General features: G+C 51.7%; 2 protein-coding genes across 2 annotated transcripts in view; one reads left to right on the forward strand and one right to left on the reverse strand.

The window, feature by feature from the left end:
• Positions 1-13,952, reverse strand: part of Cyfip2 (cytoplasmic FMR1 interacting protein 2) — an 80,083-nt gene that overhangs the window by 19,585 nt on the left and 46,546 nt on the right. Inside the window, exons 25-27 of the mRNA XM_090321132.1 lie at positions 5,237-5,380; positions 3,234-3,324; positions 2,561-2,691 (exon numbers count right to left, since the gene is read on the reverse strand). Coding sequence (XP_090177258.1) covers positions 2,561-2,691; positions 3,234-3,324; positions 5,237-5,380 — 366 coding nt within the window. The remainder of the gene's footprint in view (positions 1-2,560; positions 2,692-3,233; positions 3,325-5,236; positions 5,381-13,952) is intronic.
• Fndc9 (fibronectin type III domain containing 9) lies at positions 10,139-13,710 on the forward strand. The gene is made up of 2 exons (XM_090321073.1): positions 10,139-10,222; positions 12,481-13,710. The coding sequence occupies exon 2, from the start codon at positions 12,488-12,490 to the stop codon at positions 13,166-13,168; it is 681 nt and encodes a 226-aa protein (XP_090177199.1). The 5' UTR covers positions 10,139-10,222; positions 12,481-12,487; the 3' UTR covers positions 13,169-13,710.

Below are 13,952 nucleotides of genomic sequence, written 5' to 3' on the forward strand. Positions count from 1 at the left end.
CTGTACTCCTCATCCCATCTTCCCCCTCTGTACTCCTCATCCCATCTTCCACCTCTGGACTCCTCATCCCATCTTCCCCCTCAGTACTCCTCATCCCATCTTCCACCTCGTGTACTCCTCATCCCATCTTCCACCTCCTGTACTCCTCATCCCATCTTCCACCTCTGTACTCCTCATCCCATCTTCCCCCTCTGTACTCCTCATCCCATCTTCCCCCTCTGTACTCCTCATCCCATCTTCCACCTCTGTACTCCTCATCCCATCTTCCCCTCTGTACTCCTCATCCCATCTTCCCCCTCTGTACTCCTCATCCCATCTTCCCCCTCTGTACTCCTCATCCCATCTTCCACCTCGTGTACTCCTCATCCCATCTTCCACCTCTGTACTCCTCATCCCATCTTCCACCTCGTGTACTCCTCATCCCATCTTCCACCTCGTGTACTCCTCATCCCATCTTCCCCCTCTGTACTCCTCATCCCATCTTCCACCTCTGTACTCCTCATCCCATCTTCCACCTCTGTACTCCTCATCCCATCTTCCCCCTCTGTACTCCTCATCCCATCTTCCTCCTCTGTACTCCTCATCCCATCTTCCACCTCGTGTACTCCTCATCCCATCTTCCACCTCTGTACTCCTCATCCCATCTTCCACCTCGTGTACTCCTCATCCCATCTTCCCCCTCTGTACTCCTCATCCCATCTTCCCCCTCTGTACTCCTCATCCCATCTTCCCCCTCTGTACTCCTCATCCCATCTTCCCCCTCTGTACTCCTCATCCCATCTTCCCCCTCTGTACTCCTCATCCCATCTTCCACCTCTGTACTCCTCATCCCATCTTCCCCCTCTGTACTCCTCATCCCATCTTCCACCTCTGTACTCCTCATCCCATCTTCCCCCTCTGTACTCCTCATCCCATCTTCCACCTCTGTACTCCTCATCCCATCTTCCACCTCGTGTACTCCTCATCCCATCTTCCCCCTCTGTACTCCTCATCCCATCTTCCCCCTCTGTACTCCTCATCCCATCTTCCCCCTCTGTACTCCTCATCCCATCTTCCCCCTCTGTACTCCTCATCCCATCTTCCCCCTCTGTACTCCTCATCCCATCTTCCACCTCTGTACTCCTCATCCCATCTTCCCCCTCTGTACTCCTCATCCCATCTTCCACCTCGTGTACTCCTCATCCCATCTTCCACCTCATGTACTCCTCATCCCATCTTCCCCCTCTGTACTCCTTATCCCATCTTCCACCTCGTGTACTCCTCATCCCATCTTCCACCTCGTGTACTCCTCATCCCATCTTCCCCCTCTGTACTCCTCATCCCATCTTCCACCTCGTGTACTCCTCATCCCATCTTCCACCTTGTGTACTCCTCATCCCATCTTCCACCTCTGTACTCCTCATCCCATCTTCCACCTCTGTACTCCTCATCCCATCTTCCACCTCTGTACTCCTCATCCCATCTTCCCCCTCTGTACTCCTCATCCCATCTTCCCCCTCTGTACTCCTCATCCCATCTTCCACCTCGTGTACTCCTCATCCCATCTTCCACCTCGTGTACTCCTCATCCCATCTTCCACCTCGTGTACTCCTCATCCCATATTCTCCCTCTGTACTCCTCATCCCATCTTCCCCCTCTGTACTCCTCATCCCATCTTCCCCCTCTGTACTCCTCATCCCATCTTCCACCTCCTGTACTCCTCATCCCATCTTCCACCTCGTGTACTCCTCATCCCATCTTCCACCTCGTGTACTCCTCATCCCATCTTCCCCCTCTGTACTCCTCATCCCATCTTCCACCTCATGTACTCCTCATCCCATCTTCCACCTCTGTACTCCTCATCCCATCTTCCACCTCTGTACTCCTCATCCCATCTTCCCCCTCTGTACTCCTCATCCCATCTTCCCCCTCTGTACTCCTCATCCCATCTTCCCCCTCTGTACTCCTCATCCCATCTTCCCCCTCGTGTACTCCTCATCCCATCTTCCCCCTCTGTACTCCTCATCCCATCTTCCCCCTCTGTACTCCTCATCCCATCTTCCACCTGTGTACTCCTCATCCCATCTTCCACCTCGTGTACTCCTCATCCCATCTTCCACTTCCTCCTCTCCTCACCACATTCTCCTCCTCCATCCTCCATTTACTCCTGTCTTCCTCCTTCCTTCACCCTCCTCTTCCACTCTCCACCTCCTCTCTTCCCTCTTCTTCCCTTTCCGTCCTCTCCTCCTCTGTCCTGTCTCTTCCTTCCTTTCTTCCTCCTCATCCTCTTTCTACAGGCCATTTCTCAGTCCTCCCCCTTAGCCCTGGACCACACACTGGGTTCTTCTGTCTTCCCCTCGGTCCTATGTACCCACCATGTTGTCTTCCTAAGCATGTCATGTCTGTGTCGATACACGACACGGGCAGGGACGAGCAACCGCAGCCTGCACAGTGCTTGCTGTCCCATGTGTGGCTAGTGAGTGACTGGAAGACATGGCTAGCTGCCCTGAGTCTGGGGACAGTCACAGAGTGAGTGGATGTGGGTTCGGTGTGCAGGTGTGTGTATGGGGGGGGGACTCACCAGCGCCTGCTCTATGAGGAGGCAGAAGAGGATGGCGTTGCCCACTTCCCTGAGGCTCTGGAACACATCCGTCTTGAGCTCTGCGTACTCGATGATGTCCTTCAGCTGGTGGTGGAAGAACTCCAGGATGCCTGCGAGGGGCCGGTGTGGTCAATGGGGAGAAGGGCGCAACAGCCTGACCAGACAGCAGCACATCAACCCCCCCCGTCCCCCACCACACCCAGACTTGGGCCCTGCAGGAATCTATACTAGAAACAGCTGGTGGGAGTCATCCCGTGGAACAAAATGAAACACCTTACAAACACCAGCAAAGCAGTACACGTCCATTTGTCCTTCCATAAAAACCAAGTTGCCCGAGTTCCTGACGGGAACAGGATGTCCTGGCTGCGAGAGCCAGCTAAGGAGCTGACTGCCACTGGTGAGAATATCAATCAAAGACCTGGCTCAGGTTGGGTAGGGACATTGCCCACCCTCACAGACCCAGTGAGGCAGCTGGGCTCGGCCACCACAACCCCATAGAGATGTCACTTAGTGTGCCCCTGTCACACAAGGTCCCGATTAGCACACAAAGCCACAGCTCCCTCAGCTCGGATGAGAGAAGCCCCTAGTCCAAGGCAAACAGCCAGAGCCATTCCACCACAGCCCTAGTGGGCCTCTTCCCCCTGGCACCTACCTGGGGATCCGTACTCGTGTCGAGGCAGGCGGCAAATCTTGGGCATCACCTCGATCAGCGTTTTCACATATTGCAGGATGGTGCCTTGGAGCTGGGAGACAAAAATAGCCAATAAGCGAGCCTGTCTGCCACGGGTTGAAGGCCAGGGGAGGTGGGAGGACAGAGGTTCGTTTTGTGGAGGCCTCTGTTAAAGACAGAGAAGGGAGCCCCTTTCCTATGGCCTTGGGCTGACATGTTTTCATGAGGACATGTTTCTAAGGTGTGGGGGCTTTCCTGGAGATGGGGTATTTGTGATATCTCAGACTTATGGGCTAAAGGGAAATGTGGGCAGGGAACCGTGGAGACTCTGACACACTACCTAATTTAAGCATGTGGAAATTCGTGGCATTTTCCTTCTCTCTGCTATGTCTATGGCAGATATCCTTACTCACTTACCACATTTTCCTGTTTTAACTTGTATTTAGTTTCACATACAAAGCTGAAGCCAAGGTATTAAAGAGTTCACTGGCGAATCCTGTTTTATTCCTGACCTGGTTATACAAGGTGTTTTCTTTTGTCATGCCAGATTTCCAGGAGGATGTGGTTTATAGGTCTTAGTTTTGCTTAGCTGAGTTGCAGGTAATTAAATGAAATTCAGGTGCTCATACTATAGCGATGATACAGAACTCTGGCTTTCTCGATGCCAGAGCAGTATTGGTAACAGCGTTCAACAAGAAGCTTCAAGGAGACAGAGTGGGGTGATTGATTAGTGATGTCTGCCATGTGCAATGGGATAGAAAAACAACAACACGTCCATTATGGGTTTACATGCTCATATTATTCTGAGTGAGTTTGAAATTATTACCTGAAATCTTGTGTGTGTGTGTGTGTGTGTGTGTGTGTGTGTGTGTGTGTGTGTGTGTGTGTATGTGTGTGCACCAGTCCTAAGGCTTGAACTCTAGGTCTAGGCACTGTCCCTAAGCTTTTGTGCTCAAGTTTAGCACACTACCATTTGAGCCACACCCCCACCTGTGGCTTTTTGCTCCTTAGTTGACAATAAGAATCTCCTAGACTTTCTTGCCCAGGGTGGCACAGCCTCCTGAGTAGCTAGGATGATAGATGTGAGCCACGGGCACCTGGCCAGGCTGAGTTCTATCTTGATCAAAATCAGTGTTGCTGGGATTAGCAGAAAAAAACAGGATATAAGGAGATTGAGCCCAGCCACTGCAGACAGAGAAACAGAAACACACTAGAAGGACATGTAGGAACCACCAAGAGACAAGGACCCGGGGTTCCGGGGTGATTTCTGAAGTCAGAATGAGAAAACTGGGCTTGTGGATGGATGGATGGATGGATGGATGGACGGAAAGATGGGTGGATGGATAGATGGGTGGATGGATGGATGGGTGGATGGATGGATGGATGGATGGGTGGATGGATGGATGGATGGATGGATGGATGGATGGATGGATGGATGGGTAGATGGGTTGGTGGATGGATGGGTAGATGGATGGGTAGATGGGTGGATGGATGAGTGGGTGGATGGATGATGGGTGGGTGGATGGATGGATGGGTGGATGGATGGATGGATGGATGGGTAGATGGGTGGGTGGATGGGTGGGTGGATGGATGGATGGATGGATGGATGGGTGGATGGATGGATGGGTGGATGGATGGGTGGGTGGATGGATGGGTGGGTGGATGGATGGATGGATGGATGGATAGATGGATGGATGGGTGGATGGATGGGTAGATGGGTGGATGGATGGGTCGGTGGATGGATGGGTCGGTGGATGGATGGATGGATGGATGGATGGATGGGTGGATGGATGGATGGGTGGATGGATGGGTGGGTGGATGGATGGGTGGGTGGATGGATGGATGGATAGATGGATGGATGGGTGGATGGATGGGTAGATGGGTAGATGGAAGGATGGATGGGTGGATGGGTAGATAGGTGGATGAGTGGGTGGGGGGATGGGAGGATGGATGGATGCCCCACAATGCACTGCTGTCTCCCGTACCAGGCTCTTGACGATCTTCAGCAGCTCCTCCATGACCACGGCGATGCCCTGGTAGCCCAGGAGCCTGCAGATGGTCTTGAAGTGGGGTGGTCCCACGAAGTTCCGGTAGGAGCTGTAGATGTGACTGTAGGCAATGTTGAGGGGCTGCAAAACAGGGGCGGTGGCAAAGTAAGGGACTGAGCCCCGAATGACCAGAGGTGCAGCTTTGCCGCTGCAGGGGACAGGAACACATCGGCATTGGATTCCCTTGCTGGGGCCACCAGGAAGACACGATGTCTACCAGACACTGGCCACGGGTAGACACGTAGCCGGCACATAGAGGAAAGGCCATTTGCTGTACCCACCAAACAGAATCCCAGGAATTCCTCCTGCCCGTGACTGCGTGAGCACGGACCAGGCTGTTGCCACGCTAAGCCACGGGGCGGGCGTAGAATGGCTGCTTTTATTTCTCTAGAGCAGTGTTCTGAGGCAATGAAGGCTGGATGGGAAGCTCAAAAAGTATCACTATGCCGTGAAGTGGCAGTGGTGGGCTCCGGATTCTGGCTCCGGGTATCTGGTTCCCACCATCATTCTCGGGATCCCCAGGAGACACCCTAGCTGAATATTTTTTGTCTGATTCTCCAACTTCCTACTTCCACTCTAGACTTCCTACGTTTGAGTATGTTCAACAGACTACCTACCCTCCGGTACACGGCTGAGTTCAACTCCCAGGCCCACAGCGAACCCACAAAGCCTTGAGTTTTCTCTAAGAAGAGACGACCAAACCCCTGGGGAGCGTGGAAATGTCACTGACACAGTCAGTGCTTAGGATGCAGCTCTTTCTTGCAGAATGAACAGCCACGACTATCGCTCTCTTTGAAAAACCCAGTATGCAAAGACAAAGAAAGTACAGCTTCCTGCTCAAACCTTCCCTGGCAGGTCAGGTTATGGTAAGGACTTCCAGAGAGGGAAACACTCCATGGAGGTGACATCACTCCACACAAGGGGAGAGGACAGAGATCAGAGCTGGGCTTGGCAGATCGAGTGTGATTTAAGAAAATAGGGCCAGGCGCCGGTGGGCTCAGGTCTGTCATCCTAGCTACTCAGGAGGCTGAGATCTGAAGATTGAGGTTCAAAGCCAGTCCTGGGCAGGAAAATTGGTGAGGTTCTTACCTCTAATTAACCTAAAAAGCTGGAGGTTCAAGTGGTAGGGTGCTAGCCCTGAGCACAAAAGCTCGGGCCCTAAGTTCAAGCAGCAGCACCAGCAAATAGGTAAGTAAGTAAGTAAGTAAGTAAGTAAATAAATAAGTAAATAAATAAATAAAAGGGTGGGGGAGAGGCTGTTAAACAACACTGGGCAGGCACAGACCCTCCCTCTAAGTTAGGGGGGGCGGGGGCTGTGGTCTAAGGTCCCTGCCCAGGTAGGTGCTAGGTCCTCAGTGCTGAAAACTTTGTCCTTCTTAGCCCTCCTCCACCCCACAGCTTCCAGTCCCAACTCTTCCCCTACACACAAACAAAACACAAGTCCAGAATCGTGCACGCTGCGTGGCAGGCTTTCCTGCTCTAGGCAGAGGGGAGGTGTTGAGCACTGCATGGATTTACACACACGCCACCCCCCAGGCTCACAGCACACTGGCTGGCGGCTTAGGTTCTGATCCAGATGTTTTAGGCCATGTAGTCCATGCAGGAAGAACCCACCGGAAATGGGTGCCATTCAGATCTCCCTCCCCAGTGAACACAACCCCCCCCACACACAATTTCCCCCCAAAGATAGCACATGCATGCAGGAGGCAGTGCATACCCATGCTGCCACACCCATGCACATGCAGCCCACCCCAGGCACGCTCTGACCTGCTGGCTCAGCAGGAGGCTGGGGCCTACTGAGAATATGTGGGAATAGGGGAGCCGGGGCATTTTCTGAGGTTTGGCAAAGAAAAACAGGAACGCGACGTGACTTGAGACGTCTGCACACCGGCTATTCAGCTGGCACCCCAGAGCAGCGCTGCTCACTGACTCAGTTTCCCCAGGGGGAGACCCCGCTGTGAGGGGGCTCTGATTCCAATTCTGCTGCACACCCCAGGTCCACAACAGCAAACCCCAGGTCATCGACAGCAAACAAGCTCCGTTGAGGACATGGAGTTGCGCATTGAACTGAGTGACATGACATTCCCCCCTCCCCTCCCCGAGAGCAACAGTATTAGAGAGACAGACAGACAGATAGACAGACAGAGACAAAGAGAGGCAGAGAGGCAGAGATGGCTTGGTCTAGTAGTCTGTGGATACTGTAGCATTGTCTGTAAGAGGGATTTGTAGAAAATTTATGGTAAAATATACACTGCTCACCAATTTTACCCTTTACTTATTTATTTTTTTAAACTCAGAGCCTGGGAGCTGTCCCTTAGCTTTCTCATTTAAGGCTGGTACCCTACATACTGAGGCACCGTTCCACTCTGGCTTTTTGGCCCATTAGTTGAAGATAATCTCATGGACTTTACTGTCTAGGCTGGCTTTAACCTTGATCCTCCAATCCCAGCTTCCTGAGCAGCACACGCTCCTGGCACCCATTTTTTTTTAAAATTTAATCTCCCTCTTCCCCCCCCTCTCAATTAGGTAGATAATCTATATATCTTTGGGCCTTGAGTCAAAAGGTTTCCATCCCTCACCAGATAGCAAACCTAGCCGGCCACTCCAAAACAAGTCCATTTAACTGGCAAAACCCAATTTGCAAGCAATCTGCTTCTCTGCTCTCTGAAATCGTAATTGCTGTTTTTGAAGATTCCCAAGAGGAAATAAAACTGTCTTTAATTTCCTGTTCCTGATAGAATTTCTCTAATGAATGCCATCGGTTCGCCAACACAGCCTTCTAATTCAGGCTGCAGCTGCAGCTCAGCCCTCCAGTACCAGGGCAGGTAAATGCATAACACAGCAATGCCACCCTTTCCTTCCTTCCTCTCTTCTTCCCTCCCTCCCTCTCCTCTCTTCCACCCTGTCTCCCTTCCTTCTCATCTTTCCTTGGCTTGGATTCGTCCACTCACTCGGCTTACTTGTTCACAGCTAGTGCTCTACCACGTGAACCATGCCCCCACTCAGGCATTTTGCTGGTTAACTGCAGATAAGAATCTCCGGGTCGCTTCTGTCTAGGCTGGCTTCAAACAACAATCCCCTCATTGGTTGTATGCCAAACCTTCTCTCAGCCCTGTGAGACCAGAGGCTTTCCAAGCTCCACATTCTCTGACATAGCAATTCATCAAATGAAACAAGCTCATGGTCAAACACACGTCATCCTTAAGCATTAAAAATAGTTTCACGCTTTTTCTTTGTCGGCATGGAACATGGATCAAGTTCCTCTTTGTTCTTCCACTGGCCTTTGGAGGCTGGCATTTATTTTTTCTTTCTTCTTTATTATCTTCAAAATAACCTTGCAGAACCACCTGAACACCCTGGCTCTGGGCCTGTCTGTGGAGAGAGGCTTTTGTGCTTTTTAGGGGGCCGCCATTGGCCTTGGCAATGAGGCAGGCGATGCTCTGGGGATTCACCTGGACATTCTGGCCAAGGAACAAGAAGACGACTTTTAAATCGAGCCATAGTAATTAAACGTATGTGCGGGCAGGACAACACTGCAGTACAGGAGCATGACATGCAAGAAAAAGGAGTGGGGTGTGTCCCTCATCTCAGATAGTGTCTGTTCCTTTGTGTGGGGGGACATCTCAAATCCTTCCCACTAGATACACTGAAATAATGCATGGCTGCCCCCCCCAGAGTCTTCTATGGTGCTGCAGAAGGGTGGAAATTATTCAACGACACCTCTGAACCCATGAACCACTGTCTCCACCCATCTCTCCCTGACAACTTCCAGGCTCCTGTTCTGTTTCTTCTGTGAGACCAAATGTTCAGTTTTCACAGATGTAGAAGAATGTGTGCATGCACCAAGGCATAGGACTGTTAGGCACAGAAAGCTAGGATGGCTGACTTTTGTCACCCCCTCTTCTTTTCTTCTTATAATCGTAGCACCGGGGCTTGAACTCTGAGCCTCATGCTCTCACTTGGCTTTTTGCACTCAAGGCTGGCATTCTACCGCTTGAGCCAGAGCTCCACTTCCGGCTTTCTGTGCTGGTTAATTGGCCTATTTCAGCCTGGGCTGGCTTCCAACTACAATCCAGGAAGACTCATTTCTAAGCAAGCCACACGTTGGGGTTCCAGGTCGATCTTGTTTTGAGGGGAGGTATGAGTTGGTCACCCCAGAACACGAGCTGTGCTAGAAGAGGTGTGACAAGGGTCAGAACTCTCCTCTCCTACCCACTGGCCTATTGTTTTATACAAGATGTGACTGGGATTCAGACAGCTACAGGAGCTGGAATAGACCCACCACATAAGCATCATGGACCCAGGAAATGATACAGGAAACAAGAAAAAGAATGAAGGAGATATCCAGGAGTTGGGGGTGGAGGGGGGAGGGTGGGGGCAGGAGTGGGTGAATTTCCTGTTCGCTGTGGACTAGCTGCAAAGCGACCATGTTGGAAACTACTTTTCAATGAGGGTCTGAGGGCTGAAAAAACTCACTAGTCCCCTAGAGAGAAAAATGGGAGAATTGTTAGAGCCTTGGAGACCCTTTTACAAGTGGCTTGTCGTGTTTTTTTTTGGTCTAAGAAAGGAGAGTTTCTATCACTGGACAAAAATCTTTTCCAGACTGGTCCCTGAAAGCATCAGGCTGGTTGCCATGGTGAGGAGTGCTGATGTGGAGACGTGAATAATGTGTGTGTGGTGGGGGCAACATGTGGGATTTGCTTAGTGGGGGGGTGGGGAGAGAGAGAGAGAGAGAGAGAGAGAGAGAGAGAGAGAGAGAGAGAGAGAGAGAGAGAGAGAGAGAGAGAGAGAGAGAGAGCGCACAAGCACGCTCAATCCAGGAGAACACAGGCAGAGGAGGAAGAAACGCCACTCTTCTCTCAGCTCTGGTGTCCTTTGCCTTGGAAGGTAGAGGTCTGTTCAGGCACAGACAACGCACATCAGGTAAGCACCATCTTGCAAGTGGCTTTTCCTTTTCACGCGGGGCCGGGAGAAGGGCCAAGCAAGCGGTACGTGATAAGCTAGAAATAGGGGAAATGCAGAATCAAGAGTAGAGGTGGGTGGGTGTGTAAAAAAACACAGGGGAGATGGATCTGGTGGTGGAGTTGAGAAAGCTGCTAGCTTTCCGAGATGAAGCTCTTAAAAAAAAAATGTGTGCTGTGTGGAACTCGAGCTGCATGGACAGCCAGCGGTGGCTGACAGGAAGCAAACAGAAGAAAAGATTCGTGTGACAGGATAATCCTGCGCTACTCGTGAGAATAAGGCTTTGCTTATGTGCTTGTGTGCCATAGCGGCTGGATGAGTCAAGTGGATTCATGGCTGAGAGGTGAAGGGTGGGGAGCCTTTTAAAGCTTCTGATTCCTTCCACACAGTCTGTCTTACAAGGATCGGTGCCCCCCTGCCTCAGCAGGGAAATGCCCTGGCCACTCAGCTAACGACCCCCTCACTCCCACCTTCCCTGAGCAGCTTTCATCCCTGCCATCTTTAGAGAGGGAAACGCACATGGAGAAATGAGGACGCAAGCATACCTCAATGCCACGTCTTTCCTGCAGCTCAACCACCCCAGGAATCTGACACAACAATGAAGAGGGGTTACAGGGGAGGCAGGCAGGCAGACAGACAGACATACAGATGGACAGACACAGAGGCAGGTGGTAATCAAAATGAGTCTGGCTTATTATCCAGTCTTGATTAAAATGTCATTAGCTGCTTTTTTTTTTAATCCTGTCATTGTGAAATAAAATGAAATGGGGGGGAGAGGGAGCGGATAACAAGACGGAAGGAATCAAAAGTGTTTACTAAACAGTACACAGGTTGATGATAGTGGTTGTTCCACTTTTGATCTCCCCCTCTCTTCCCTTTTCTCCCATCTCTCTCCTTCTTCTATCTTCCACTTCCTTTTTCTCCTCTCTGTCTCTCTCCCTCTTCTGTCTCTCTTTCTCACGGAACTAAAGAGAAACCAAAACATTTGCAGCTGGCTCTCTGGGGAAGGCTATCAAGCTGGAGACTCTGGTTTGCCCACAAACACAGCCCCTGGGTTGCAGTACCTTGGGCTTGCCTGCAGTACCTAGCCCCGAGTCTGAGCAGCTCACAGAGCGGCTGAGCAGCTGGGGGCCCTGTGTCTACATGGCAACCAAGTGATCTCAGGCCACTAGTCTGTCCAGTGGGCATCTAGATCTGGCAGTGTGATGACCACCAAAAGTCCATGATTGTGTGAGACTCATCCATCGTGATCTGGGCCAGGCAGGCACTTCACGGGTAGTTCTGAGCAATCTAGTATCTCACAGTACAGGAGCCCTCAACCTTGACCCATGCACTGTAATTTCCTGGTACACACACACACACACACACACACCACCACCACCACCACCACCACCAACAACAACAATAACAACACAGGCTGAAGCTTTTGAGTAGAAGCAGTTACTGGAAAATGACAGTGCAGATCTCCACTGGTCACGAGCAATTGAGCTAGGACTCTGAAAAAAGCACTGGACAGAATGTTCTAGGTAACAGCTCATAGCACCTGAAGCACAGTCAGAAGCCCGGGGAGGGTAGGTAAAACAACTGCTGGAGAGGAGGTCACAGACCTGGGGAGGGTGGTAGGGGGCTGAAGTCCCAGTGATTTATCTTTCTATTGCCTTGTTTTTTTTTTTTTCTTTCTGTCTTCTTTCTTCTTTTTTTCCTTCTTTTGTAAGATAACAAGAGTAATGCTTCTGCTAGAGGATCTCAGCAAGGGTGGAAATGTGGTTAGAGTTACATGGTCTGAAGACCACAAGCTTTGACATGAGCTAGTCCTAGTTCAGATTTCATTTTTGTGTCTGTCCTGGAGCTTGAACTCAGGGCCCACGGAACTGTCCTCTTAGCTTTTTCACTCAAGGTTTGGGCTCTACCACTTGAGTCACAAGTCTATTGCCAGCTTCCTTCGGGTTAACTGGAGATAAGAGTCTCACAGGCTTTCCTGCATGAGGCTGGCTTTGAATCACGACCCTCCAGATCTCAGCCTCCGGAGTCACGTGGATGCTCAGTCACTCAGTCATGTAAAGGCGGGGCCAGGCATCTTTGCTTGTAGAAGGAACAGGGTGACTTCCTGGTGTCCTTTCCTGTTGGCTGGGGTGGGGGGGGGGATGGTGGTGGCTGCAGGACCAATCCACGGGTGAGTGTGGGGGGGTCATCATTCCTCACTGTGATTCTGGTTCCAGCCTCGGGATGAACATTGAGGTTGAAAACGTGTCTTACACGGGCGCCATCATCTCCTGGTCACCCTCGGAGCCCTGTCTGGAGGACTATTACCATATTATGTACAGGCCCAACTGGAACAGCCTCTTCTCTGGCTACCTTCGCTACAGCTTCCACCACGAGGAAAAGGTGCCGAGGGCCGCCCGCTCAGTGGCTCTGGAGCACCTGGCCCCCTCCACCCTCTACTTCCTCTGCATCAGCTGTCAGAAGGCCGCCTTCCCCTACAGCCACTATTGCACCATGTTCCACACCCTGGACAAGAGTCCTCTGGCCGCGGGGGGCTCGCTGGTGGACCCCCAGCTTTCCCTGTGGGTGCTGATGGCCATTCTGCTGGCCTGCTTCACCGCCGTCCTGGCTTTCATCTGCCTGCAGTTCTGGTGCATCCGTTGCCACGAGCCTCGCTGGTCGTACCGAGCCGGCCACATGGAAGAAGCCAATGGGCTGGTGAGATGGCCCGAGGAGGCCCCGGTGGGGGTGCTGGGGCAGCGGGAGGAGGACCTGCAAGGGCTCCCCCTGGTGGAACTACCTCGCAAGGACTCTGTCGTTGGCCCCGAAGCCCAAGTGGAGGCGCTGCAGAATGGCCCTGAGATGGGGGTCTTACCCAGGGAGGTGGGGGCCGACTGGCCATGCTGCCCCCCTGGCAGGGAGTGACAGGTGAAGGGGACACGGACGGCCCCCACCATGCAAGCTAAAGCGCTCCCCTCCCCGCAGGGCTTGTGCAGCCATTCGTGTATAGACTGACCCTTCCTCACCACCTCCCATGCCAGGGCACAGCAGCATGCTATTGCGCTCTCCAGGATGGGTGAACAGCAGACGACACAGGTCACCGAGCTGGGACGCACAGACACATCCACCCACCCACCACGGCGGGCAGGGGACAACCATGTTCCACCACGGTCACCATTTGAGGGCCCAGTGAAGAACGCAAGGTGTGATGTAAATGTTGACCCAATATCGCCATGCTGGACAGAATGACAGCACAACTTCAACGAAACACATACTCGAAGGAGGTGATGCCTGAAGTGATACTTTTCGGTCATTTTGAGGGGAAAGAAAAAAAAAAGGAGGGAAAAAAAAAGAAAAGCCTAGCTCTGGAGTGTTTCCCAGTTTTCCAGCAAGCCCATACTGCCTTGCACCCCACTGTCACTTCCAGAAAAACCCATCAACTGCCTTCGTTATGACGCACAACGCTTTTTCTTAAAACTCATTAAAAGATAAAGAAAGAAAACGATAGTCTACATTATCCCATCAGCCAATAAGCCAACAGCATCTTACTAGAAACAGAGACATACTCAAGTAGAAACATCACAGAAATGAAGCAATGCGAAGCCAGACCAAGCCTCTGTTATTGGCTAGTAACTGAGTTTAAGGCTTGCTCTCCTGCTTGACCAAAAGAGAGACAGCCAGAGCTTGGCAATGAAGACACACGGCTTCG

This window comes from Megascapheus bottae, chromosome 29, assembly GCF_031878675.1.
Source record: "Megascapheus bottae isolate mThoBot1 chromosome 29, mThoBot2.hap1, whole genome shotgun sequence".
Classification (NCBI taxonomy): Eukaryota; Metazoa; Chordata; class Mammalia; order Rodentia; family Geomyidae; genus Megascapheus; species Megascapheus bottae.